This window comes from Olea europaea, unplaced genomic scaffold (genome assembly GCF_002742605.1).
Source record: "Olea europaea var. sylvestris unplaced genomic scaffold, O_europaea_v1 scaffold830, whole genome shotgun sequence".
Taxonomy (NCBI): domain Eukaryota; kingdom Viridiplantae; phylum Streptophyta; class Magnoliopsida; order Lamiales; family Oleaceae; genus Olea; species Olea europaea.
Window position 1 is genome coordinate 203840 of NW_019266741.1, and position 27357 is coordinate 231196.

The 27357-nt window shown below is 34.7% G+C and overlaps 1 protein-coding gene across 1 annotated transcript; it reads right to left on the minus strand.

Moving 5' to 3' along the window:
- Positions 1 to 6400: 6400 nt before the first annotated feature.
- On the minus strand, positions 6401 to 7302 carry LOC111391796. The gene has a single exon (XM_023017062.1). It carries the CDS (start codon positions 7216 to 7218, stop codon positions 6604 to 6606), a length of 615 nt encoding a protein of 204 aa, XP_022872830.1. The 5' UTR covers positions 7219 to 7302; the 3' UTR covers positions 6401 to 6603.
- Between the last annotated feature and the right edge of the window lie 20055 nt (positions 7303 to 27357).

Below are 27357 nucleotides of genomic sequence, written 5' to 3' on the forward strand. Positions count from 1 at the left end.
TCTCGAAGTTCATCGCATGAAAGAAATGTAAATATGGCATGACTTAAGATTTTTGACTTTGAACGTCCAACGAATGATGATCGGTTATATATTATTGGAAAAGGCCCCAAACGCAAGGAATTATTGACTAAATTCCTACATATGCTGTCATGGCAACATCTGATTCATCTATTTTTTCCCTTTTTTTCCATTCTCGAATGGATCCTTGCCATGTGCTGACTGTAAAAAATTTCTGTACTTATAGCATGATTGTCTATTATATGTTATTCCAAGATTCTCATGTGTTGTATTTATTGCTAATTGTTTCTTAGCTTGTATTGCTGCTTGTTTTTTAATGGTAAAATTGACAATTGAGAAAGAGTTTTGCTATCTGTACATTCGGGAATGACAGCCCCCTAACAAGAGGGAAGATCTTTGTCAAATAAAAAAATCATGTTCTCCCCTTGTGAGGGGATTGTACATTGAGCTGTCAAGCTCTGTTTATGTAACAGTCCCAAATTTTTATAACATTGGAGCGTTACCAAAATTTCATTTTTCTTTACTTTACATGTGAAAAGAACAAAAAAAATTATTTAATAAATAATAATTGCGACATTCATAAATTTTACGTAAACATAGCAATTGTATCTGAAAAATAACAATAAACATGTCTTAAAATAAGTTAACAAATATTTATGAGGGTAGAAAAATTTAATGAAAAATTTATTCTCTATTCCTACAGTCCTCTTGGCAGCCCGCATCACCGCCCTATCACAAATCCAATCGACCCGCACTAACCTGTAAGATTTAATGTAAGAGTGAGTAATTAAAAATACCAATAAGATAAGTGCAGTTTTCATAGACAATTATATAACAATAAAGTAAACACTTCATACCACATTTCTTTTATGAAGTATATCGGTGACTAAACGACAGACCCATCATTTATCATTTGGAATTCCCGAAGGATTTCACATCTCGTTATAAAGAACCCAAAATAGTTCACATTCCGTTAGGTCGACCGAAGGTTCATTTGGCAATTCGTGTATAAATTATTGAACACATAAAAGTATATGGAAACAACAATTTGCACAAAAGTATCTTATTTTGATTATTTTAAAAAAATTGTGATGGACTTGAGAATGCACATGTAAGACCCCTTTTTCTATGCTCCCTTCTCTTTGACTTGACTATTTATTTTCTTTAAGTAAGAAAAAACTTTTTGGGATTTCTGTAGGTATATTCTTGGAACTCGTGGCCTTTATGTAGATGTGGTTAGAGTACAAGATGAGTTCTATTTGAACCAGATTTGATTTGATTTGATTTAATCATAATCCCAATGGACGATAATGAAAAGTGACACAAAGTAAATCAATTACAAATGTTTAATATATCCATTTTACGTACACGTGCCCTCTCACTTAAATTCTATTGAAAGTGGGACATTGGAACATCACATCATTGTATACTTTTTAGTCTAAATGAAATTTCTTGTCAAAACAAATATTGAGGTTAACCTGTTAGGACACTACACGTGGCTACCCCAAGTGAAATGGGAAAGTGGGATATTGTAGCAAACATAAACTCTAGGTGCACTCTTAGACTTAAATTCTTAACCTTATCAACCAAAAAGATTTACCTACACGTGGCTGATTTCCAAATTGAGGGGGAAAAAAACAGAATGAACTAAATCCAAATGAGTTTGAGATTATCTACAATATTATATTTGCAATAGAAGATTCATTTGCCGTCACTTGTCTACTATAATATAGTTTATCTTCCAAAAGAAATCCTCCAATAGAATAAAAATTCTACCTTATTTTAATATAAATTATGCTTAAATAAAAGACGGCCTAATTAGTCAACAGTTTTTGCCGAGAATCTCTAATGAAAGGAAATCATATTAATTCTTAATTCTATTTAATCTTGTTTTCTTTCAATTAGGTCTAACTTGATTTGATCCAAAACAACTTTTATCGAGTTGAAAAAAACTAATTAATTACAAGCTACAAAATGAGTTCAATATTGATATATTAAATCTTGGTCTATAAAAATCTAATTATTAGATCCAAATAAAACAAGGAATTTAAACTTATTTTATTTTAGTTACATATTTTTTTTTCCAAAATAATAAAATGTACTATATAAAACAAATAGCTTTTGTTTTTCAATTTTTGGGGCATTTCAGTGTACATATAGCAAAATCCATTGAGAAATTATGATTCTATACAGGTTGGGGTTCACAGGGTCTTTATGGGCAACGATTGACTTTTTTTTCATTGAGAGATGCTAGGCTTACAAGGTTCACAAGTCCCTGTCAAGCTACACACATGCGTGAGGTCCACGTAATTTTTTTTTTTTAATACATGTGGGGCTTCTGCACAGTGAGGGGTCTTGCAAAACCCCCGTGAATAATGCCCAGTACTCTTTTTGATTCGTCGGAGGCAAAAAAAGGAAAAAAAGGGCACCATACCGGTGGTGTAAGTAATCAATAAAGCTACACGTACAGAATGTAGTTTACAGAAGCCATACAGAAATTCAAAAAAATGGGACATGTCTCCGTGTCAGTGAAAGGAAAAGGAAACGACTGCATGGCTTGGAGGAAAGTGTTAATAAAATTCATTAAATTATTTATGTTTTTGTCTTAAATTTCGGGCTCATTACGAAATATCAAACGAAGTCGGAATATTACATTTTTAATAACATTTTGAAGTACTCACGGCCTAGTATTTCACGTTGTTATGGTGCGCGAAATGACCAACCATAGTAAATGTTACGGCGTGTCAAAATAAGCCGTTCCAAACTAATATTTCGAGAATTTTGATAATAAGCTAATTTTAAAATTTTTTCAATGATTGTACGCTAATTGAATCCATAAATCTTCTATATCCTCTCGAAACTCATTTCGAGAACTATATCATAGACAAATCGAATGATCTAAATGAATATCGAAAACAGTTAAACATACATCATACACGTGTGTTAACAAGATGCGTATAACTCTTTTTTTTTTAAAATCAACTATTTTATTAATGTTTATTATTTTTTCGCGACAAATTTCTCAATATAATTTATATAATTTTATTTGAAAAATTTACATGTAATATGATGTCAATTTTTTTTTTATGTAAAAATTCCTAATAAAATTATTATTACTTTGTATGGGTTATAAAGTTACTGATCATCATCATTTTATATAAGTAGTGTAACAATTATAAATAATACATACAAATAATCGTTATAAATATATTTTTAAATTCAGGGAAATGATATGTTTCCGCACGTTCTCAAATTCAAAAAATTTTAATTATGTCCATTTTTTCAATTTAGTGATGTTAATATTTGAGAAGTGATTTCGTGAAAAAGTGAATTTTTTTTTTTTTGTATAGTAAAAATGTAGGAGAATTATAGATCAAAATGTAGGAGAATGTATACACCATTTTCAGATATAAAAATAATCAAGATGAAAATGTAGTATAAGAATTTATAACCTATATAAAGTGATAATGATTTTATTAGGAATTTTTACACACAAAAAAAAAATATATAAAATTGACATCACACCACATATAAAATTTTCTAATAAAATGATATAAATTATATTGAGAAATTTGTCGCAAAAAAATAATAAATATTAATAAAATAATTGATTTAAAAAAAAGAGTTATGAGTATCTTTTTAATACACATGTTTGACAAACGTTTAACTGTTTTTTATATTCATTTAGATCATTCGATGTGTCAATGATATAGTTTTTGAAATGAGTTTCGAAATGATATAGAAGATTTTTGGATTCAATTAGCGTACAATCCTCAAAGAATTTTTAAAATTAACTTGTTATCGAAATTCTCGAAATATTAGTTTGGAACGACTTATTTTGACGCGCCGTAATGTTTGCTACGATTGGCCGTTTTGCGCACCATTGAAGATGTAAAATACTAGACTGTGAGTACTTCAAAATAATATTAAAAATGTAATATTTCGACTTTGTTTGATATTTCGTAATGAGCCCGAAAATTAAGACAAAAACATAAATAATTAAATGAATTTTATTAACACTTTCCTCCGAGCCATGCAGCCATTTCCTCTGACACGGCAACACGTTCCACTTTTTTGAATTTTGTATGGCTTTTGTGAGATACATTCTGTACATGTAGCCCCTCAACATTAATAAAGCTGAATGTCGGATTTTGAAAATAAAATAGCCCGAAGTAATCTAATAATTGAGACAAGCTGTCAGATTATGAGTAAATTAAGGAAGAGCATCTCCCCTTGGTCCAAAATGAATGATAAGTAGAAGTTGGGGCAAGCGCCAAGCAATGGGTGTTCCCCTCCCATGAAACATGGACTCTAGCACATGATCAACCACTATTATTCTGCCCCACTAGATTCATTTCTTCTATGACTCCTTTCATGTCTTGATTATATATATTGTTTATTAAATAGGAGAAGTCGAGCACCGGATCAACTAGCTTCGTTTAGGCTCCACTGCGTTCATTACTTATATGATTTCCTTTCGCCGTATTGATTATATATAGAGGTATTGAATGAGACAAACTGAGTCATTCAACGAGCTAGCTCGAGCTCTCTTGTGAAGCAAGTCAACTCACCTAAAGAAAATTGAGTTCGACTTGTCCCACAAGCTTGCCTTATGAGATCGGTTCACCATTTTATTATTTTTTTCCTCAAATTTGCACTTTTAACCCAACCTAAGTCTCGTTTTTCGAGCAACACGTGGGATTCAGTGTTTGGTTCTTGCTCATAATTCGATGGGATGCAAACCGAGCCTTTGAATGGCTCACACCACTTTAGCATCTTGGCAAGTGAATATTTTAATTCATAAATATTTGAAGCGTAGTTTATATTGTTTTTAAATAGGACGGGTCCAGCACTTGATCAGCTAGCACCATTTCTGCTCCACTACATTCATTACTTGTATGATTTCCTGTTGTCGTCTTGATTATGGGGGTGTTTGATAGACATTTTTATATAAAAATGTATTTTAGAATAGTAAATTAATGTGAAATTTGTGGTTAAAAAATAAGGAAAATTTTTTGATTTATGTAAAATATTATTTTAAAAAAGAATGTGGGGTTGAAAAGAAAAGAGAGAAAAATACATTTTGAAGAAAATGACTACCAAACGGGACCTTTATATAGAGGTATTAAATAGGAAGAGCTTTCTTGTGTTGCGAACCAACTCACCTAAAAAAAATTGAATTCAACCTGTCCCACATGCTTGCCTTCTGAGATAGGCTTACCATTTTATTATTTTTTTCCCCTCAAAATTGCAAACACCGTATGTGAAAATTATGCTAATTTTTTACCCGTTCTTCCACTCGAGCCTCTGTTTGTGAGTGACATGTTGGATTCAATGTTTGGTTCACGCTCATAACTCAACACACAACTTTCCATCCCTATTTATATATTTGAGATTAGCTCCACTCAACTTGATAAAATATTCGTATCAAATTTTAGAGGAACTCTCGTCTTAATTTTGTATTTTGACAAGTGAGCTAATTTTATCTAATCAACTTCCACTTGTCAAAATAAATTGGAAAATTTTAGTAATCAGTTCAGAACAAATGTTAGATGGTCCCAGCTGAAATTTAAGGGGAAGTTGGGTGACCTTTCGTGTTTTTTGCACAGTTTTGATTTACAAGAAAGGGTGTCAATTACTTGATGAGGACAATCCAACATTCTTCAACGCTAAGAAGTAAGAACCCACCAGTTAAAATCGAAACCCTCAACAATTTTTTTTTTTTTTTCACCAATTCAACCTTGGTGAATCGGTTCGACTGTTGGAATTTTAACCTTTTCCGAGTCAATGTTCGAATTTGATCTTTAAAACATCGTTTCTAATAGTCCCATGATTAAGTTTTTCTTCACAATGCTAACCTTAGGTACATGAAATTTTATCATGTCCTTGTCTCTGTTTTCCGAATTCAGATCCATAGATCTGGTCAGTTACTTCCATCCTTCTTGACGCCCCCCCCGCCACCACCCCCCTTCCAGGTGTACCTGCAAAATATGCAATTAAAAGAAGTGATTATAAAGATAAAAGAAGACAAAATAAACCAAAAGAGACAGAAATTCAATAAATAAAAAAATAAAAAAATGAAGATTACCCCAATTCACCTTTTGGATTGGAAACAGAATGCTGATGCATAAATCCCAGATTTTGAAAAGCACATCTCTGCATAATTGCAAAACCACATACGAATATCACAATCCAAAAAAAAAATAATTAAAAAATAATAATAATAATAAAATATATATATATATATAAAATAAGAAATCAACTCAAAAAATTATAATAGTATGTTTGTTTCTATTTGTTCTTGAATTAAGCTAGTATTTAATTCAATTAATTCATGTTATTTTAAATTGACAAATTCTGATTACCGTTTTTGATGAAAAAATAAAATAAAATAAAAGATAAATTGAGAAAGTAAAATCATTCATTCAGAAGGCCGTTTTCTACAATATAACTCCATAGCTACGGTTTCTAAACTGGTATCTTCAACTTCCGCAAAACCGCGGTTCAACCGCACTTATCCATCACGGCTATCAACTCGCCGCGTCGAGTGAACTGTACAAAACATACGCCGAATTATAGAATTCACTATTGAGCTTTTGACATGATCGAGAGTCGGCTTGGCCGCGGCTGGAAATCGTCACGGCGGCGGAGATGATGTGACGACGGGCGAATCAAAGCAGCAAGAGCTCTCTTCACTAAATCTCCTTCAACGGTTCCGATTCTCACCAAAGAATTCGTCATAGCCGATCTCCGCATATTCAAGTGGTGACTCGACTGAAACGACGTCTGGCTATCACTGTTGTACCCACGGCTCCGATTGTCGTTCTTGTGTAAACTGCACCGGAAGGACCCCGGGTGCGTAGTAGGGGAACACATACACGTCTTCTTGGGACCCGAATTGAACTGACGGGCACGGGTGCCCTGATTTCCATACCGGTTATGAGAAGATGCGACCGAGCGGTTGTGTGAGGTAGAGAACCTTACGGTGGGAGAAGGGGAAACGGATCTGCGGACATTGACGCGGGTCGGGCTAGAAGGACGGGTCAGAAACGACTCGGGACGGGAGTATGAAGCCGGGGAGGTGGAGATTGAGGAGGAGCAGAACCGACCCGATGGGGATAAGGAGCGTTGGAAGTTGCTATGAAGAGTTGTACCCTGCGATCTGGTTCTTGATGATGACGCTTCCATCGATTGTACCATAGAGAATTAACAAATACCTTTTTAACTAAAAATGAGAAAGTAAGATAGATTGTGTTTTTGGGTCTTTATTTTGGCAAACCTAATCAACACTGAAGCACGGTTTATATCGGAGATGGAGGCGATGGCATACTCTCGTAAATAATTGCAATTGTAGGGAGTTTTGAGGAAATACGACGTAGAAAGGCCGTTGGGTCGAGGTTTCCAGTGGGTTGAAAAGACCACAAAAAGCTATGTGCTGTTAGATGTGACATGACCAACGCGCTCGCCTTTTGTGACGTTCACGCTCAATTGATATTAAAGCCACAGTGAAGTTATTTGTTCACACGCTGGACATTTGAGGGTGGGCGAGTAACTATGCAAACGCCGATTGTGGCGTTAGATTTTGGGTCGTTTTTAATTAACTGACACACGTATAATGATATTTATTTTGTGTCCTAATTAACTGAAGAAATTACGGAAATACCTTTTCCTGTGTTTAGAGGCCAAGAACTGTAAATATCGATTTGACAAAAATACCCTCTATTTAAATTACATTTCAATTTGTATTGGCGGGTATCTAGAATTTTTTTTTTTTTTTTTTTTTTTTTTTTTTTTTTTTTTCCCCCTTTTGCCCCCCTTTTTTTTAATTTTTTTTTTGCCCCCGTTTGGCCCCGTTCTTTGCAAATTTTAATGGTTAGAATAATATTTTTTTGAAAAATGTGTTGTGATTTTTTTATTTAATTATAATATTATTTTATAAAAAATTGTGTGGTTGAAAAAGAAAAAGAAAAAAAGAAATAAGAATGAAAATGGGGGGCAAATTATTAAACTGAAGATTGTGATTTATACGTGTTTGGTTGGCAGATATTTATTTGGAAATGAAAAATATCTTTAAAAAAATAAAAATTGTACAATTTAAGAATAAGAAAAAATTATGAATTCATGTATAAAATAATTTTATTGGATGTGTTTAAAATTGAAAATGAGTTTGAGAAAAATTAATTTTTAAATAAGTTGTACCAAACAACTGCTGTAGTAATTAGCAACATTGTTTTCAACCATAAGGAAAAGGATTTGATTTGATTATGAATGTCGTGGTTAAGATGTCGAATTAATCATATTTATTTCTATATTTGTCCTTGTTTGAGCTTCATTTTTTTATCAAAACACATTCTTCAACAGTGATTTTAACCTATTTCAACCACAAATTTTTAATAAAATAATATTACACCTAAACTCAAAGCTTCTCTTTATTTTTTTAACCATACATTTTCCATTATAACATAAAATGCATTTTAAAAAAAATTGGAGCAATCCATTTTCCAGTAAACCGAGTTCCACACTCTTTATTGTAAGGACCTTGCTTGATGTACAAGATTTTTTTATTAGGACTTTTAGAGGTACACATTTAGCTAATTCTCATTGGAAGTTGAAAAAAAAAGGAAAAAAGAGGGTAAAAACTGTCAATACAGGACTGCCATTTCAACCCTGCAAAGTGCAAACTGCACCCTGATAATTTGCCCTGGGGCAAAATTCTTGTAGTAAACAAATTTTTTAGTTATACTACAATAATTGTCTACAATTTTAAAGTAAACAAATGATTTGATTCTTCATTTTAAATTAAAATCTGCCACGAGTAGATATTAAGTTGATACTAGGGCTGTAAGCAAAAATCGCAAAATCGAAAAATCGAATCGAAACCACATTTTAGAAACCGGCGGTTTGGTGCCACGTGGACCCGGTCAACGAAATGATTTTGATCCAAACCAAACCGGTCAAAATGGTTTGGTTTAGGTTTGAGAATTTTAATTACGGTTTAAAACCAAACCGAATCGGCGAAAAAATATATAAAAATAAAAAAAATGAAAAAATGAAATTTTTTGAAAATTGATCCAAATATGTAAAAATTCAATAGTTTTATCATTTGTGGGTATTTTTGTCAATTCCTAATTTTCTAATACAGATATATTATTATTATTATTATTATTATTATCCAATAATCGTAATATATATTTAATAATTTCAAGACTAATATAATCTATCAAAAGCATTTTTCCTCTTCAAAATTTAGATGAACTCTAATCGACACCCAACACAGTTTTGAGCCACCGGCACCATACACTTCTTTTTCAGATTTTTCACGCCTCTTCAAAGTTAAATTGAAGTCCATTATACCAAATTGGAGACAAAGATATCCTAGACCTTTGGTGATAATATTTGCTACAAATAAAGTTTCAGATCAATAATTTTTTGGAGCAAACTAAAGTAAGAATTTGAAATTAAATGTGTTTCGTAACATCATACAAACGTAAACTTATGTAATTGTTATATTTAGATATTATAAACAATTGTTTTATTATTGTGGTTGGTTATTTCCTTTATTTAATCAGTATTCGTTTTTTCAGATATGATGATCACGAGGTCTTGTTGGAAATAATTATGTTTTTTGGACCTTATATCTAGTTTAGTAGACTTCTATTGTAACGTTATTGTATCGTTATTAGCCTAAAAAAAGTGAAAAAAATGAAAAAAAATTATGTTTTAGTTTATTGTGATTTTACTTTGATTTAGTTGATATTTAAATTTATAGTAGATATATTTAGCCCCTATTTGAGCCATATTTTTCATATCATCATAATGAGAAAATTGACTATTGTAGAGGAGGTTGGGTCCCACACATGAAATAGTAGGTCAACAAAAGCAGCTGGACTTGTGAAATAACGGTCTAAATTTTCAATTTTTTGTTCTAAAATTTGGTTCAAACAGGGGGCTTAGTTTGTTTTAAAATTATTACTAGTGAGATATAAATATATATTAAATTCAATAAATTAATGATATAAAAATAGACGGGCAAAAAAATATACGGTGAAACCGATGGTTTAAAATCGGACCAAACCGTTAGGTTTAGGTTTGAGTTTTTTTCAAACTGTTTAAAATGGTTTGGTTTAAGTTTGGGTTTTTCTCAAACCGTTTTAAACGGTTTGATTTGAAAATATGTCAAAAATCGGTAAAACTGGACCGCTTACACCCCTAGTTGATACAAGTGATTTGATTCTTCACTTTCACTCAATTCGGATGAATGATTTCATTGCTTAAGTTAATTATCATGCCTAGTCTTTAATTGAGGTTATCTCATGCCTTCTTAGTAGTCGCAGTGTGGAGGTTCGATTTTTGAAATATGGAATTGGACTCCTTGTAGGCACAGTGTACAGGCTGCTCTTATTCCCTAACCTGTTGGTGCACATCCCGCGATTTACCTCCCTCACAAATCTCTAGGGCGGAACTGTGGGGACCCTCAATTAAATTATCCCGCCTAGTCTTCTTGGCTATTTCATTGAGCGTTGTTCGGTTTTCATTTTCCAAAATTCACTTTTCTTTATATTTAATTTCAATCACACATTTTATAAAATACAAGATATTTATTATTTTTTAATCACACAATTCGTTAACTATTATCAAAACCCACTAAAAATATAATTTTTAACCAAATCAAAAAGGGCTACATAAGTATAAATACTCATTTCATGAATAAACGCTTGTATCAATTCGCATGATAGTGATGACACATATTTAATTCACTACATAAATATTATACATTTATTATATAAATGTTATTTAGGAATATAAATTTAGGTGATAATGAATTTCCATATTTATCGTCTTCATTGAATAAAAATTTATGGCAAATCTCAATTCTCACTGTCATCTTGACTACTGCTCCAGACATCATTAGATTTATGAATAATTTTATTTAACTCCATTGGAGTTGCAACCTTATTCTAGGTGGCGTTAGCATGGCATTAAATGATATGTTGAATTAGTATCATTTAATTTCACATTTCATCCAATCTATCATCCAACGCTATCTAAACTGGGGTTGTAACCACGATGAAACTATATAGCATTATTTTAGATTTGCAGGTCTGACTCGTTGGCACTCCTAATCTCACTGTCATCTTGACCACACTGGACACCATTATAGTATTATTCTCTTGTTATTTACTTGTGCTTGTTTAATGTATTTGGTTAAAGTTAGCCCAACTAAATTTTTTTTCATTTTAGTCCATTCCTTGATTGGTTCTTGATTAATTCAAATTCAAATTAAGTAATATATTTATTTCGACGGTGAAGTAAGAATCAATTACAAAATCCATTAGATCATGATCTTATCAATATATTTCTCAACTTTGACGCAATTTGTGTTTGAAACAAATATTTTTTTTATCTTGGGAGTTGGGCAAATGACGCTAGCATACTATCTGCCATCCAAATAGGGATGTCAACAAATTGAGTCGAGTCGGCCAGTAAGTCGAGACTCGAAGTTCGAGTAAAAATGGTTCGAATTTTTTTTTAACTCGGCTAAAAAATCAAGGCTCAGGCTTTTTTTGAACCAAAAATGGGGCTTGACCTGAGCATTGACTCGATTCTTCCAAGCCATGAGCCGAGCCGGCTCGGGCTTTTCCCGGACCGAGCAACAAGCCGTCTGGGCGTGCGAGCTAAATTTACAAACTCAAGTACCAACGAGGAAAAGTTGGAAATTGCCAAATGTAATGGAGTATGTGGACCAACAAGCTGCACGCTTGACGAGTGGCTTCACTAGCACAGGGTCACTTGGACCGTGGCTTTGATTTTTTTTCACTCATTTGCCAAGTGAAAATTCTCTTTGATATTTTTTTTATCCCATTATTTTTCCCCTTTTACGACAATTAAGAGTCGCTATTCAACTTTGAACTGCATTCAAATATATATATTTTTTTCGAATTCTTATATTTGAAGTGTGAAAATCCTCAATCCTATATCCTATGTTTTTCAGATGATCATATTCTTTGTTGGATCCAAGGTAGTTTGCGATACATGGGTCGATGAATTTTGGTACAAGGGTTTACATCTTGATGTACATAATATTCAAGTGGTCTTTCATCATTGGCTGGTAGAAAAATAGCCTTTTCAATTAGTCATCGATGAGACGTCACTTGGACATCATGTACATCAGAGCGTACATGTAGAATAATCCTATGTTGATTGTGTACAGGGGTTCTCCAATAGAGACTTGCCTCGTCCAAGATTGCATCAAATCAAATTGACCTCATGGCCTTTTTGATAATGCCACAAAGGGGTTCCTAGCAATTCAAAGCCCTGGACATGACCTAGAGCAATAATTATGTCAATGCTATTGGTAGCATTAGACATGTTACGAGACTCGTGGGAGTTTTGGATAAAGTCTTTCCTTTCGTTTTCAATTAAGATGAGGCTATATTAGTGTAAATATTCTACAAAGTGAATATGTAATCCTACACGATACCTACATGACCATATGTCATGTTTGGAACTTGAGTGATATATCTCACTTGCATCGAACCATTCAGGAATGAAGGAATGGAGCTATAATTGAGTTAAATGTTTTAATGGTTACTAAACTTAGATCCATATCTTTGATTGGTCACTGAAATTTGAAATGTCGAGTTTTAGTCACTAAACTTAGGTTCATATCTTTGATTTCTCATTAAAGTTTAAAATATCGAGTTTTTGTTAGAATTGGTTCAAAAATCAACCGAATTAATCGAAAAAATTTGGTTTAAGTATGAAAAGGTGTGATTTCGTGTCAACTTTGACCAAATATTGGAACTTGATCCGATGGTTAAATTATAGAAATAAATAGATTAACTTATTCTACTCGTTGAGTAGATCGTCGTGGTATATTTGGAATCTCGAAATCAGTTTCGGATAAATGAGAAATTGCGGTCCAAAGTTGGAAGAAATGAAGTGTTGCAATTTTTCAAAAGGATGCAGGTCTTGACCAAGTATTGCAACTTTTCGAAAGGAAATTTTGGCTAAGTGTTACAATTTTTTGAAATGATGCATGTTTTGGCCCACACTATTTCATTTGCACCCTTTCTACATCTATAAATAGGACCCTTTGGACGTGATTTTGAGTATACCATTGCATTGAGTATCCATTCTTCTCTTGCAATTCATCTTTCTCTCATTCTCATAATATTTCTTTGTAGAGGGAAAACTCCGTTGAAGTTTCGTTGTTCTTGTGGTTTGAAGTGTTATTATCACAAGTGTATATCCATTGTATCTTGGAAAACATTTGTCATTCAATCGTGAACACCATAGCGGGACAATTTGTTTTAAGGAAAGAGTTATACTCACCTCGGATTTCCTTTTCTACTCCTTATTTCACCTTGATTTTGTGGTTTTGTACTACACTTCCACTTCATAAAATTGTGGTTTAACTACGCTCCTGCGGGTTGAACTTTGCACTCACAAACAATCATCTTGACCGCTCACAAATAAGCCGGATCCAACAAACTTAAGTGATATGACCCAGGAGTCGAGCCCGACGAAGGCAAGTGCGAGACGAGACTCGTTGATAGTCGATGGCGAACCGATGACGCGATCGAAGACGAGACGAGCCAACGAGGAATGGGATTGCTCGTCAAGGCAATGATTGAAGACACCATGTTTGGGACTCAAAATGGAGCAACTTTCATGTTCGAGTCGAAGGCCGAATCAACTTGGATCAATTTAATATCGAAGGCCGAAACTAGAGGGAAATTTTAAGCCTGTGCGGTCGCACAGTGGTCTACCGAAACTCAAAGAAGACATCTTGTTTGAGCCATGCGACCGCATGGAATTGCACGAAGCGGTTGCATAGGCCAATTTTTGGGAAAAATTTCTATTTTTGGTATTTTTCCATATTTTGTTAGTTTTTTATTCTTTTCCATACTTTGGGAATTATGCTCGACTTTTGCACGATTTTTACCTAGTTTTTAGGTTTAGTATAAATAGAAGTTTTCATTCAATTGTAACAACTTTTGACATATTTGATATTGAATTAAAGTGAGGCGTATAGTCTTCTCTTCATTGTTCTTTATTGAACAATTTCGAACTTATCAAGTGTTAACTTGTGGCGTTCAAATAAACGGATTTAATCTTGGATTGCATGATCAAGGGGTCTTTCAGGCGTCGTTCTTGTTGGGTTTTTTGGTTCAACTTTCTTTTGAATTAATCCTAAACTCTTGGATTAATTTGGTTTTCTTGGGATCGTCAATCTTGTTGTGGGTTTCGCAGTCAACGTTGCTATGAGGTTCGCATCAGTTGGTATCAGAGCCAGTCTCCAAATTAATTGAAGGTTTTATCTTTTCGTTACTTGTTAAGTCTTTTCTTGTTTTCTTCATTTTTCCCAGTTTCTATTGTCGTTCCTCGTGTCGTTAAGTCTTTCTATTTCTTCTTCGTCGCTCTTGTGTTCTTTGTCGTTTGAGTCATTCTTGTGTCATTCAATTATCATCGATTTCAATTCATTGAGTTGTTGGTAGTTTAATCGTATTTCTTTACAAAAGGTAAAAAAAAGTACTGTTCATCGTACAATACACAAAAAAAAATTGATATTATTATTTCTTGTTTTTACTACCAGTACAAAAAAAAACTCCCGAATTGTGTGATTTGGGCTATTCCATTGTGCCAATTCTTCACTTTACTATTGAGTCTATTCACATATTCTTGTCAAAACAATCATCTATTCCACCTAATTCAATTCCTTGAGTCTCAGGTTCTTGGTTATTATTCGATTTGTTGAATTCCCGCTAAAACACTTGATTTAGTTCACTTGGTTCTTTGAAGTGCTTGGAGGGAGACTTTGAGTGGTAAGAGGCCGAATGGCGAGTTTAATAGAGGGAAAAAGCCATATTCAGTGTTTTCGAGTGATATATTTGTGAGGCATATAAATTTGTGTGACATGATGTCGAAAAGAGAAGATTCTAACTCACGCCGAAACGATAATGACAACAATGCATCGGAGGATATGATAGGAGGTTTGAACTGGTACTTCGTGATGTTAGGGAGAAGGTGGATAGGCAAGGGAAATGGATGGCGCAAATAGGTACAACAATTGCTAATCTTAGTTGGGGACGAGTGGAGATGTCTAATGGTAGGGGGCCGGGTAGGCGTGAATCTAGGAGAGGAAGGCGGGATGAGTATCGTAGTGATGATGATGATTTTGATGAAAATAACATTGATACGGGTCGAGCGAGGCATAGGGGCGATAGGATGGACAAACTGGGTAGAAATAACTTGAGGGATGAAGTAGATGGAAATTTGGGGAGTATTAAAATGACTATTCCACAATTTAAGGGGAGAAGCGAGTCGGAAGCATATTTAGAGTGGGAAAGGAAGGTTGAGATGATTTTTGAGTGCTATAACTATTTGGAGGAAAAAAATGTAAAATTGGCGGTGCTTGAATTTGTGGATTATGTGATATTTTGGCAAGATCAAGTACTTACATCACGACGTAGGGGTCGGGAAAGGCCAATTAGCACTTGGGATTGGAGCAGTTTTAATGCAGGATCAGAGACCTATTGTATATTTCAGCGAGAAATTAAGTGGAGTTGCTTTAAATTATCCTACATATGACAAAAAACTTTATGCACTTGTTCAAGTTTTGGAGACTTGGCAACATTATCTATGGCCGAAGGAGTTCGTAATATACACCGATCATGAGTCACAAAAGCACTTGCGGGGACAAGATAAATTGAACAAGAGGCATGCGCGGTTGATGGAATTCATTGAGACTTTTCCATACGTCATTCGATATAAGCAAGGTAAGGAAAATGTGGTGGCGGATGCGTTGTCGCGAAGGTACGTATTGCTAACTACTCTTGATTCTAAGTTACTTGGGTTTGAACATATTAAGGAACCGTATGAAAAAGATGTTGATTTTTCGGATATTTATTTATCATGCATTAAAGGGGCGGTTGATAGGTTCTTTAGGTATGAGGGGTATTTATTTCGGAAAAATAGGTTATATGTTCCTAATTGTTTTATTCGGGAGTTGCTAGTAAGGGAGGCACATAGTGGTGGATTGATGGGACACTTTGGGGTTCGAAAGACTTTAGATGTATTGAAGGAGCATTTTTATTGGCCTAAGATGAAAAGTGATGTTGAGCGAATTTGTAGTCGATGCATAGGTTGTAAAAGGGCTAAGTCTAAGGTTTTACCTCAAGGTTTGTACACACCTTTACCTACACCTAGTGAGCATTGTGTTGATATCTCGATGGACTTTATTTTGGGTTTACCTAGGACTAAGAGAGATCGAGATTCTATTTTTCTGATTGTAGATAGGTTCAGCAAAATGACACATTTTATACCATGTCACAAAATGAAAGATTTCACGAACATTACTGACCTATTTTTTAAAGAGATTGTGCGTTTACATTGGGTTCCTAGAAGCATTGTGTCGGATCAGGATATCAAATTTTTAAGTCACTTTTGGAGAGTTTTGTGGGGTAAGTTAGGCACGAAATTACTATTTTCCACAACTTGCCACCCACAAACGGATGGGCAAACCGAAGTAGTGAATAGGACCATGACACAATTGTTGCGCATAATAATCAATAAAAATTTGAAAAGTTGGGAGGAGTGTCTACCATTTATTGAATTTGCATACAATCGAGCTGTTCACTCTACTACGTCATATTCTCCATTTTGAAATTGTATATGGTTTTAATCCACTAACTCATTTGGATTTAATTCCTTTACCCGTGAATGAACGTGGTAGTTTAGATGGGGAAAAAAGGCAGAATTGGTTAAGTCACTCCATGAAGAGGTAAAATCGCAAATTGAAAACAAAAGCAAGTTGGTTGTGTCGTAGGTGAACAAAGGTAGGAAGCACGTGACATTCTAGCCAGGAGATTGGGTTTGAGTATACTTTAGGAAGGAGCAGTTTTCGGAGCAAAGGAAGTCCAAGTTGCAACTGAGGGACGATGGTCCATTTCAAGTTATTGAAAAGATAAACGATAATGCATACAAGTTGGAACTTCTAGGTGAGTATCATGTTTCGGCTACTTTTAATGTATCTGATCTCTCTCTGTTTGATGCAGGTTCAGATTCGAGGACGAATTCTTTTGAAGAGGGAGGGGATGATATGACCCAGGAGTCAAGCCTGACGAAGGCAAGTGCGAGACAAGACCCGTTGATAGTCGATGACGGACCGATGATGCGATCGAAGACGAGACGAGTCAACGAGGCGATGGGATTTCTCGTCAAGGCAACGATTGAAGACAACATGTTCGAGACTCAAAATGGAGCAACTTTCATGTTCGGGTCGAAGGCCGAATCAACTTGGATCAATTTAATATTGAAGGCCGAAACCGGAGGAAAATTTTAAGTGCACAGGCATACACGCTCGCGATCACACGGTGGTCTACCGAAGCTCAAAGGAGGTATCTTGTTTGAACCATGTGACTGCATGGAATTGTATGGTGCGGTCACATAGGCCAATTTTTGGGCGAATTTCCTATTTTTGGTATTTTTTTTCATATTTTGTTAGTTTTTATTCTTTTCCATACTTTGGGAATTATGCTCGACTTTTGCACGATTTTTACCTAATTTTTAGGTTTAGTATAAATAGAAGTTTTCATTCAATTGTAACAACTTTTGACATATTTGATATTGAATTAAAGTGAGGTGTATAGTCTTCTCTTCATCGTTCTTCATTGAACAACTTCGAACTTATCAAGTGTTAACTTGTGGCGTTCAAACAAACGGATTTAATTCTTGGATTGCGTGATCAAGGGGTCTTTCAAGCGTCGTTCTTGTTGGGTTTTTTTGTTCGACTTTCTTTTGGATTAATCCTAAACTCTTGGATTAATTTGGCTTTCTTGGGTTCGTCAATCTCGTTGTGGGTTTCTTAGTCAACGTTGCTATGGGGTTCGCATCATTAAGACAAATCTTCGATGGTTGTTTGGTGTTTTAAATCAATCTGTTCAGTACATTTTATGTTCTAATTCTTGTTGGAATCTGATTCTTGAAAATCAATAAGTAATGATGCGAACCCGATAGCAACGAACACTAATGAACCCACAACTAGATTGACTCAATTCCCAAGAACGCCAAATAATCGGTGGTTTTGGATTTAATCCCCAATCGATGAACTAAGCAACCAAAAGTATATAAACTAATGACCTCTTAATTACACGGAATAAGGATCTCACCCGGATAATTGTCAACGCCACAAGAAATAATGAATTCCTTGATAAGTTCAATTGTTCTAACAAGAACAACGATTGGAAAATCGCTCTTTGGATAGAATCTCTTAAATTGTCAAAAGGTCCATTATAATGAAAATAATGTTCTATTTATATGAAAACCCTAAAATCTAATTAAGAACGAAAAAAATACGTTCAAAATATTAAAAAGATACAAAAAGAATAGAATTCTAGTAAAAATAGGAAACTCACGAAAATTACAACTTCGACCCCCGAATTACTGCTATGTGGTCGCATAGATCAAATCGTGATTGTGTCCAAATTCCCTACACCTTCTCATGCAACCGCACGGTATATGTGCTATGCGATCACATAGCATCTTCTTTGGCTCCCAATCTGGTTGTTTGAATTATGTGGCTCCAAGTTATTTCGGTCGTCGATCCCTTCATGTGGCTTATCACTTAGCAAATTAACTTCACTTACTCAGCCCTTAATGGTTCTTGAATGTCTCAAATGTGGCTTTGGCTTCGTCCAATCAATCATCATATCTTCAATAATTGGTGGCGCATCACGAATCATATCATCTTATCCCTCTTCGAAAGGATTTGTCCTCGAATCTAGAACTTCATGATCAAATTTGCACTTTCCGCCTTCAATCTTTGATCTCCCTTGCAACCGGTCACGCTCCTTTTGTTGATCCAACTCATGTTTAGGACTTTGATACTCCGTCATGTTGTTAAATGTTCCTTCAATGCCTATAAAGCCCTCCAATGGAAATGCATCAACTGGATACTCAAATGGTGTCACCCCTTTAAGGAAGTCCTCATGCAATAGATTTTCATATGTCTACATCAAAGATAAATTTAAACTGGGGAGGGATTTGTTAGACCTTACCAACTCACTCTCAAGCTCACTCTTTTCTACATAGAAGCTCAACTTACCATTTTCTCTCCTCTCAATAGGTTCTCTTTCTTTCCTCTCATGTGGCTCTACTCGATTTTTCTCACATCTAGCCACCTCTCCATTTTTTCTCAAGCCCTCTTTTTGTTTCTCTTTACCTTTTCTCTCGTTCTCACCCCTCAACCTTACTTGATCTTCATACACTTGCTGCAGTGTCAATGGTACAAGCGTGATAGTTTTTTCATCCTTGTCAAAGCTGTACCTATTTCTAAACCCCTCATGTTTAACCCTTCTATCATATTGTCACGGCCTACCCAATAAAATATAACCCGCATACATTGGTACAACATCACACAATACCTCATCTTTATATTCCCCAATTGAAAAGTTCACCAAAACCCTTTTATTCACCTTAACTTCTCCACGATCATCCAACCATTGTAGTTTATATGGTTTAGGGTGTCTTATTGTTCTCAGCTATAACTTCTCAACTAAAGTGGTACTAGCAATATTAGTGAAACAACCTCCATCAATAATTAGACCACATACCTTATTCTCCACGTGGCATCTAGTGTGAAAGATATTTTCTCGTTGCTTCTTCTCTTTATCACCTTGATTTGTGTATTGAGTGCACGCATTAGCACAAGGGCTTCACCATCCACCGCATGCTCCAACACTTCATCACCACTAATATCCTCAAATTCGGGCATCCCGTCTCCATCACTATCACTAACTACTTCTCCATTAACACTCAAGATCATTGCTCTCTTGTTAGGACATTGAGATGCAATGTGCCCCTTTCCCAAGCATTTGAAGCATTTAATGTCCCGGCTCCTAGTAGTATGTAACTCAGCCTTTCGTGGTTCCTTGACAGTATTTTCTTCCTCCCCCCTTGGCACTTCAGCTTTATTGTTTGCAACAGCCCCATCAACCCTATCATCATCCCCTCTCAACCTCTAAGCTGAGTTAGGCCCCGATTGATTTCTAGTTGTCCCCTTCCACTTCAACTGCTGTTCCACCTTCATAGCCACATGCATCATATCCTCCAACTCCACATAGTGCTGCAACTCCACCACATTAGCAATATCCCTGTTCAACCCATTTAGAAAACGAGCCATAGTGGCTTCCCGATCCTTCTCCACATTCGCCCTAATCATCAAGATTTCCATCTCCTTGTGATAGTCCTCCACACTCCTAGAACCTTGATGCAACCCCTGTAACCTTTGATGGAGTTCCCTATAGTAATGGCTAGGTACAAATCATTTTCTCATCATTGCCTTCAACTCACCCCACGTGTTGATAGGCCTCTTTTGATTCCTATACCTCGATGTCACCACTTGATCCCACCAAGTGATCGCGTAGTCAGTAAATTCAAGGACTGCTAACCTCACCTTCTTTTCCTTAGAATAATTATAACACTCAAAGATAAGTTCCACCTTTTTCTCCCATTTTAGTTACGCCTCCGAGTCACTCCTACCCTTAAATGGTGGAATGGACATTTTGATGTTGCCCATACCTCCATCCATATCATCTCCAAAGTTATTCCTACCCCGACGTTCAAAACGATTACCTCTATTCCTCATTCTCCCCAATTCAATTCCATTAAACTCGTTCTTATCCAAATCACTACCATACACATATTCATCATGCGTCTCCACCCTAGGCCCCCACCTACCATGTCCCATATGAAGATTGGTGACAGATGCATCAAGCCTATCTATCCTATCACCCATATCCTTTAACATCCTCTCAAACCGCCTCATCACATCGTCAAGCATACTTGTTCGACCACCAATTCTACTTGAATTCGATCCTTCACTACCAGACGTCCTAAATTTTTTAAAAAATTTATTTCTGCCTCACCACAGTTCACTCGGGAATCACTCAATTTCGGCTTTTACCCTCAATGAATCTCACCACTCAGCCGTTTTCTACTCATTGCTTCCAATCAATGTTTCAAAGAACAATTCAAATTCAATATCTTGTGGAGATTCAACTGGATTGTGGGTGAGACTCGAGAAATTTTAAGGACTCAAAGAATAGACAAAAACTTTGGAATGAATTATGAAAATTCAAGAAGTGATCGTGAATTTCTGATTGATTGAACTACCTTGATTGGAACTTTAATATGAATTCAAGAAAGTGTTTCTTGAATTGGAATTTGACACAATAACAAATTTTTATTTTTTTATTTTTAATTTCAGACAGTGAGCAGTAACGTGAATAGTAATTTTTTAAAGTCACTAGATAGAAAATTCGACTACGACGCTAATGGAACGAACGGAAGTTGATTTGAACGTAAATTGAATCCAAAAATAACTTTTGAAATTTTTTTGGATTAAAGACTCGAAATTAATAAATGACCCCAAAAACAACAAGAACAATTAAAAAAAAAGAGGAAAACTGACTCAACAAGAAAAGGAAAAGATATAACCTTCGATTTTGGAACCTGGCTCTGATATCAAATGATGAGAACCTGATAGCAACGAACACTAACAAACCCACAACTAGATTGACTCAATTCCCAAGAACGCTAGATAATTGATGGTTTTGGATTTAATCCCCAATCAATGAACTAAGCAACCAAAAGTATATAAACTAATGACCTCTTAACTACACGAAATAAGGATCTCACCTGGATAATTGTGAACGCCACAAGAAATAATGAATTCCTTGATAAGTTCAATTGTTCTAGCAAGAACAAGGATTGGAAGCAAAATCACTCCTTGGATAGAATCTCTCAAATTGTCAAAAGGTCCATTATAATGAAAATAATGTTCTATTTATATGAAAACCCTAAAATCTAATTAAGAACGGAAAAAATACGTTCAAAATATTAAAAAGATGCAAAAAGATTGGAATTCTAGTAAAATTAGGAAACTTGCAAAAATTGCAACTTCGATCCCCGAATTACTGCTATGCGACCGCATAGAAGAAATCTATGCGATCGCATAGATCAAACAGTGACTATGTCCAAATTCCCTGCACCTCCTCATGCGACTACATGGTATATGTGCTATGCGGACGCATAGCATCTTCTTTGGCTTCCAATCCGGTTGTTTGAATTATGTGGCTCCAAGTTATTTCGATCGTCGATCCCTTGATGTGACTTATCACTTAGCAAATTAACTTCACTTGCTCGACCCTTAATGGTTCTTGAAGGTCTCAAACGTGGGTTTGGCTTCATCCAATCAATCATCATATCTTCAATAATTGGTGGCGCATCCCGGATCATATCACGTCTTCTCTGTGATCTATTTTCAGTGTTACTGTTGGAGGCCTATAAGACCACTTTAAGGTATAACTATGGTTAGTTTGGAAATAAATTTGTCGACAATTTAATTATATTATAATAAATTTTATATTGCATTATGGATAAACATATCTGGGATTGGAAGTATATATATAATTAAAAATTACATGATCTTATATTCATGTATGCTCATGTGAATTCATGTTTGATCCATATTTGCAAAATCTATGAAAATTATGTGGTACACGGCATCAGTTGCTGTAATCCGACTATATCTCTGAAATGGTATGATAACATCTTTTGTTGTCAGGACTGCATCATTGCCTAAAAAGCCTCAAATTTGTTTACCCATTATTATGATGTTTATATATTATTTGTTCAATATTTCCTGATCAACTCGTGTCACCAATGGAGGGAATGCAGATAAGATTTGTATATATTATTGATGGCTGCCAATGAGTGTCTTTGAATTTTTTTTTTAAAATAACCGTTTTGGCCGGTCACAGAAATATGAATGTTTTGTTCTATACAACACTAATAAATGCTCACACTTGAGATAAAATTAAAGACAATTAATTTACTCTTGAAAGGTGTGATCCTGAATGTGTGTAATTATGGAATCCGGTCTTTACAGCGAAAGTTTATAGACTTTAAAAAGCATGTGACTTTTGACAGTTTTATTTCCGTGATTGTGTCCATTCAAGTTTGCTTGGCATGAAACAGTTTAATGTCAAGTCTGTACTTGGGCATGTCTGAATTAATTTTGCATAATAATTTGAATTTTGAATGTCAAATCTGTGTAAGGAAGAATATCTTTTTTTGTCGTTCTGACTCATGAAAAATGTGTGATATCGTTGACTACATGAATGCAATTGATTAGAGTTATGTCAATTTCATTTTATTTGAAATGTACAACTTAGTTGTGGAATTGCATGATGCTGGTGTCGGCCATTGTTAATTTAATTGTGGATATGCCAACTCTTGTTGTGATAATAAGATTGCAAATATGGTTATGGCACAGAACATCGACATTCTTATGGATGGAATAAATCTATACAATAAATGTATAAATGTTTGGAATATAAGTTCCTATTCATTTCCTTTGGTTAATGATTATTCCTTCAAAGGAATATGGAAAATTACATGATAAATTGTTGAGCCTCAATTAATTTGATGAAATTAAATGAGATGACTTATGCTAAACTATATTTGCATAAGAGTATGGCAAAATGTGTTTTGTCCTAATTATTGTTTATCAAATTATTGGAATATGAAATTATTTATAGAAGTACAAACGGTTTCTATATTTGGCGGTGGTACCGATATCCTTGAATATAATGATTGAAAAATGACATTCAAATTTTAAGGATAAAAACTACGTTATGCAAAGTTGTGAAGAATATTATGAAATATTCTAGATGAAAAAGTGTGTCTTTTCATATGGAAAATCATGACTTTTGATGTGGTTAGTTTCCAAGGAGTATGCCTCCTCATAGAAATTAATTCCAAGAGGTGCGTTCTCTTAAAGGGTTGTGACTTTTGAAAACACAACTTGTCAACCTATGGTTGAGTTATTATATGGTGAATATGCACCTTATTATGTGATATGTCACAAATATGAAAAGTTGCCAAGTGTGGGACCAAGTTGGTTTATGTTTTGAAAACATTGCTAGTCTTTGTGACGACCTTGATGTAACTTGAACGATCAAATTATCATAGTTGATTGAAGTACAACTTCAAATGGAAAATGAGTTTTCATTTGTGTGAATTGATGATCACTATTTTGAAAGTACTTAGACTTTCATGAAGTAGTCGATATAAATATTATCTAAGTGATAAATGGATTGAAGTATGAAGGAGTTGATAACTCTAAGTTCAAGTATAACCCAAAAATGTGGAGGTTATCATAAATACTTGATAACTTATATGAAAAGTTCAAGACGTGTGGGTGTAATAGTAAAACTACGACTTGCATATATATTCCTAATTTAGGAATTGTGGGGATAACTTAATTAGTTTAAAGTTACAATTTCCTATACCTATCAAGAAATGGGAGAGACTCCATATGAGTTATGGAAAAGTCATCATCCGTTCTACCAACACTTAAAAGTGTAGGGGTGTTTGATAAAGGCTGAAGTTCCTAAGTCTAAACAAATAAAGACTGGTCCCAAAATGATTAATTGTATATTTATTGAATACACCAATAATAGTAGTTCATATCGTTTCTTTGTACACAAATTGGATGTACACATAAGTACCATAATGGAACCAAGTAATGCGATATTCTTTGAAAAAGTGTTTCCTTACAAAGATAAGGAAAATGTAAGTTTAAATAAGAGAACTTATGAAACTACAAATGGATCTTTAAATGAGAAAGAACCCAAGCGTAGTAAGAGGGTTAGAAAGAAGGACTTGACTTCTTTAATACCCACTCACCCGTGACTAGAATCACTTCGGTAAGGTTACTAATTGCAATTGTGGCAATATATAACCTTGAGATTCATCAAATGGATGTGAAAATGACATTTCTAAATGTTGAGGTATATATGGAGCATGTGTCTCCAAGTAAAAGTCATAAGGTTTGTAAACTTGTTAAGTCCTTGTATGGCTGGGAATAAGCTCTTAAGCAATGAGACCAAAATTCGACAAAACAATGTTGTTAAACGGATTCCAAATAAACAAATGTGACAAGTGTGTATACGTGAAAAATACACCCAATAACTATGTAATTGTGTGTCTATTTATAGACCATATGTTGATAATGGGCAATAGTCACAAAATGATTATGAAACATCAAGAAAATGCTAACGAAGTATTTTGACATGAAAGGTATGGGTGTGACAGATGTAATACTAGGGATAATGATCTCTAGAACATTGAAGGAATTGTACTTCTTCAATCTCATTACGTTGAGAAAATACTCATGAAGTTTGAAGTATTTGAGAAAAGTCTCACGAAAACTCCTATTGATACAAGTCTACACTTTGTCAAGAATAAAGGTGAAAGCGTATCACAACTAAGGAATTCACAAGTGATTGACATTGTAATGTATATTACGAATTGTACCTGACTAGATATTGCTTAGTAGATTCACGAGTAATCCTGGCCATGATCACAATCATTGGGTGGCATTGACAAAGGTCCGTAGGTATTTGAAGAATACTATGACCCATGGATTACATTTCGCAAGATATCTTATGGTATTCGAAGGATATTGTGATGCTAATTAGATATCCGACATGAAGGATTCTCGTCCACAAGAGGTTATGTTATTATCCTTGGTGGAGCTGTTATCTCATGGAAATCGACAAAGCAAATGTGTATTGCTCGATCACTTATGGAATTTGAGTTCATTGCTTTGGATAAAGTCGGAGAATAAGTAGAACAGCTTCAAAGATGTTCCATAAGTATACACTGTGATAGTCAATCCGCTATTAAAGGGACTAGAAGAAGCAAGAACAACTGGAATATCTAAAGAATATTCATAAAGTTCAAATACATTGTGATAATTTAATATTGGAAATTGAACACCCTTCAACTAAAAGAAATGATTGACTAGTGTAATGATAAGAAATCCTCCAATCATGTTTGAAAGTTGATAAAAGCTTTAGATAAAACTAATGAGAAGCATGTAGCTCCATGAGAGGATTTCTTGGTGGTGACAATGTGTATCTATTAAATAAATTGATCGTTGACTAGCTATATTTGATAAGATATTAAATCACATATAACGGTAAGTCTAGACACATATGTCTAGACATATTACTGTTAAGCAATTGATCCCAGTGGTGTAAACTCATGGTACCTTTAAAAGAGATTTACTAAGAGAGATCAAGAATGCTGCATATCGAAGGGAATGAGGTAAAGCCTACTACGTTAGAGTCTTTACAATGGTAACCTTACCTTATTGACTGGAGATCCCAAGATCTTGGTTCAAAGGGACAACTAAGTTGTGAGGATTCCATAAGCACTTAGGAAATCAAATTTCCTAACTCATTCCTATGATGCGAAAGTGCTTTCTACAGAGTGGTTAAATGTTAAGTTAATCTTTTAATTATTCCTATATCTTGATTAAATTTAAGTGGAGTAGGATAGAATGCTCTTAATAGGAGGTCACCTATGTGAGTGTGAAGTGGAGCCGCTTAAATAAGAATTATTCGAGGCTTGAATTCTTTAAACACTTATGAAATCGAGATGAGTTCAGGGTCAAAATGAATCAAGTCATGAGAAACAAGTACGGAATAAATAAGACATCTGTGTGAGTATCGTTGTCTTGGCTTACACCAAAGGCTGAATGGTTCAAGACATCACGTTCACCACTTAGCCGAGTAAGTCCGATGGTATTTCACTACAGGAGGTTCAAGGCCAGAAGCTACCATCCTCGATGCAGTGGCTTTCTGCTCTCTCTTTACAATGTATCATATCATAGCATTACATGTGCATACTCGAATTTCCATTCATGTGGGGAATTGTGGGAATTGGTTCAAAAATAACAGAATTAACCGAAAAAATTTGGTTAAGTATGAAAAGGTGTGACTTCGTGCAACTTTGATCAAATATTCAGACTTGATCCGATAGTTAAATTACAAAAGTAAATAGACTAACTTATTCTACTCGTTGAGTAGATCGTCGTGGTATATTTGAAATCTCGAAACCAATTCCGAATGAATGAGAAATAGCGGTCCAAAATTGGAAGAAATGAAGTGTTGCAATTTTTCAAAAGGATGTAGGTTTTAATCAAGTGTTGCAACTTTTTGAAAGGAGATTCTGGCTAAGTGTTGTAATTTTTTGAAAGGATGCATGATTTGGCACACACTACTTAATTTGCACCCTTTCTACATCTATAAATAGGACCATTTGGACGTGATTTTGAGTACACCATTACATTGGGCATCCATTCTTCTCTTGCAATTCATCATTCTCTCATTCTCATAACATTCCTTTGTAGAGGGAAAATTTCGTTGAAGTTTCTCTGTTCTTGTGGTTTGAAGTGCTGTTACCACAAGTGTGTATCCGTTG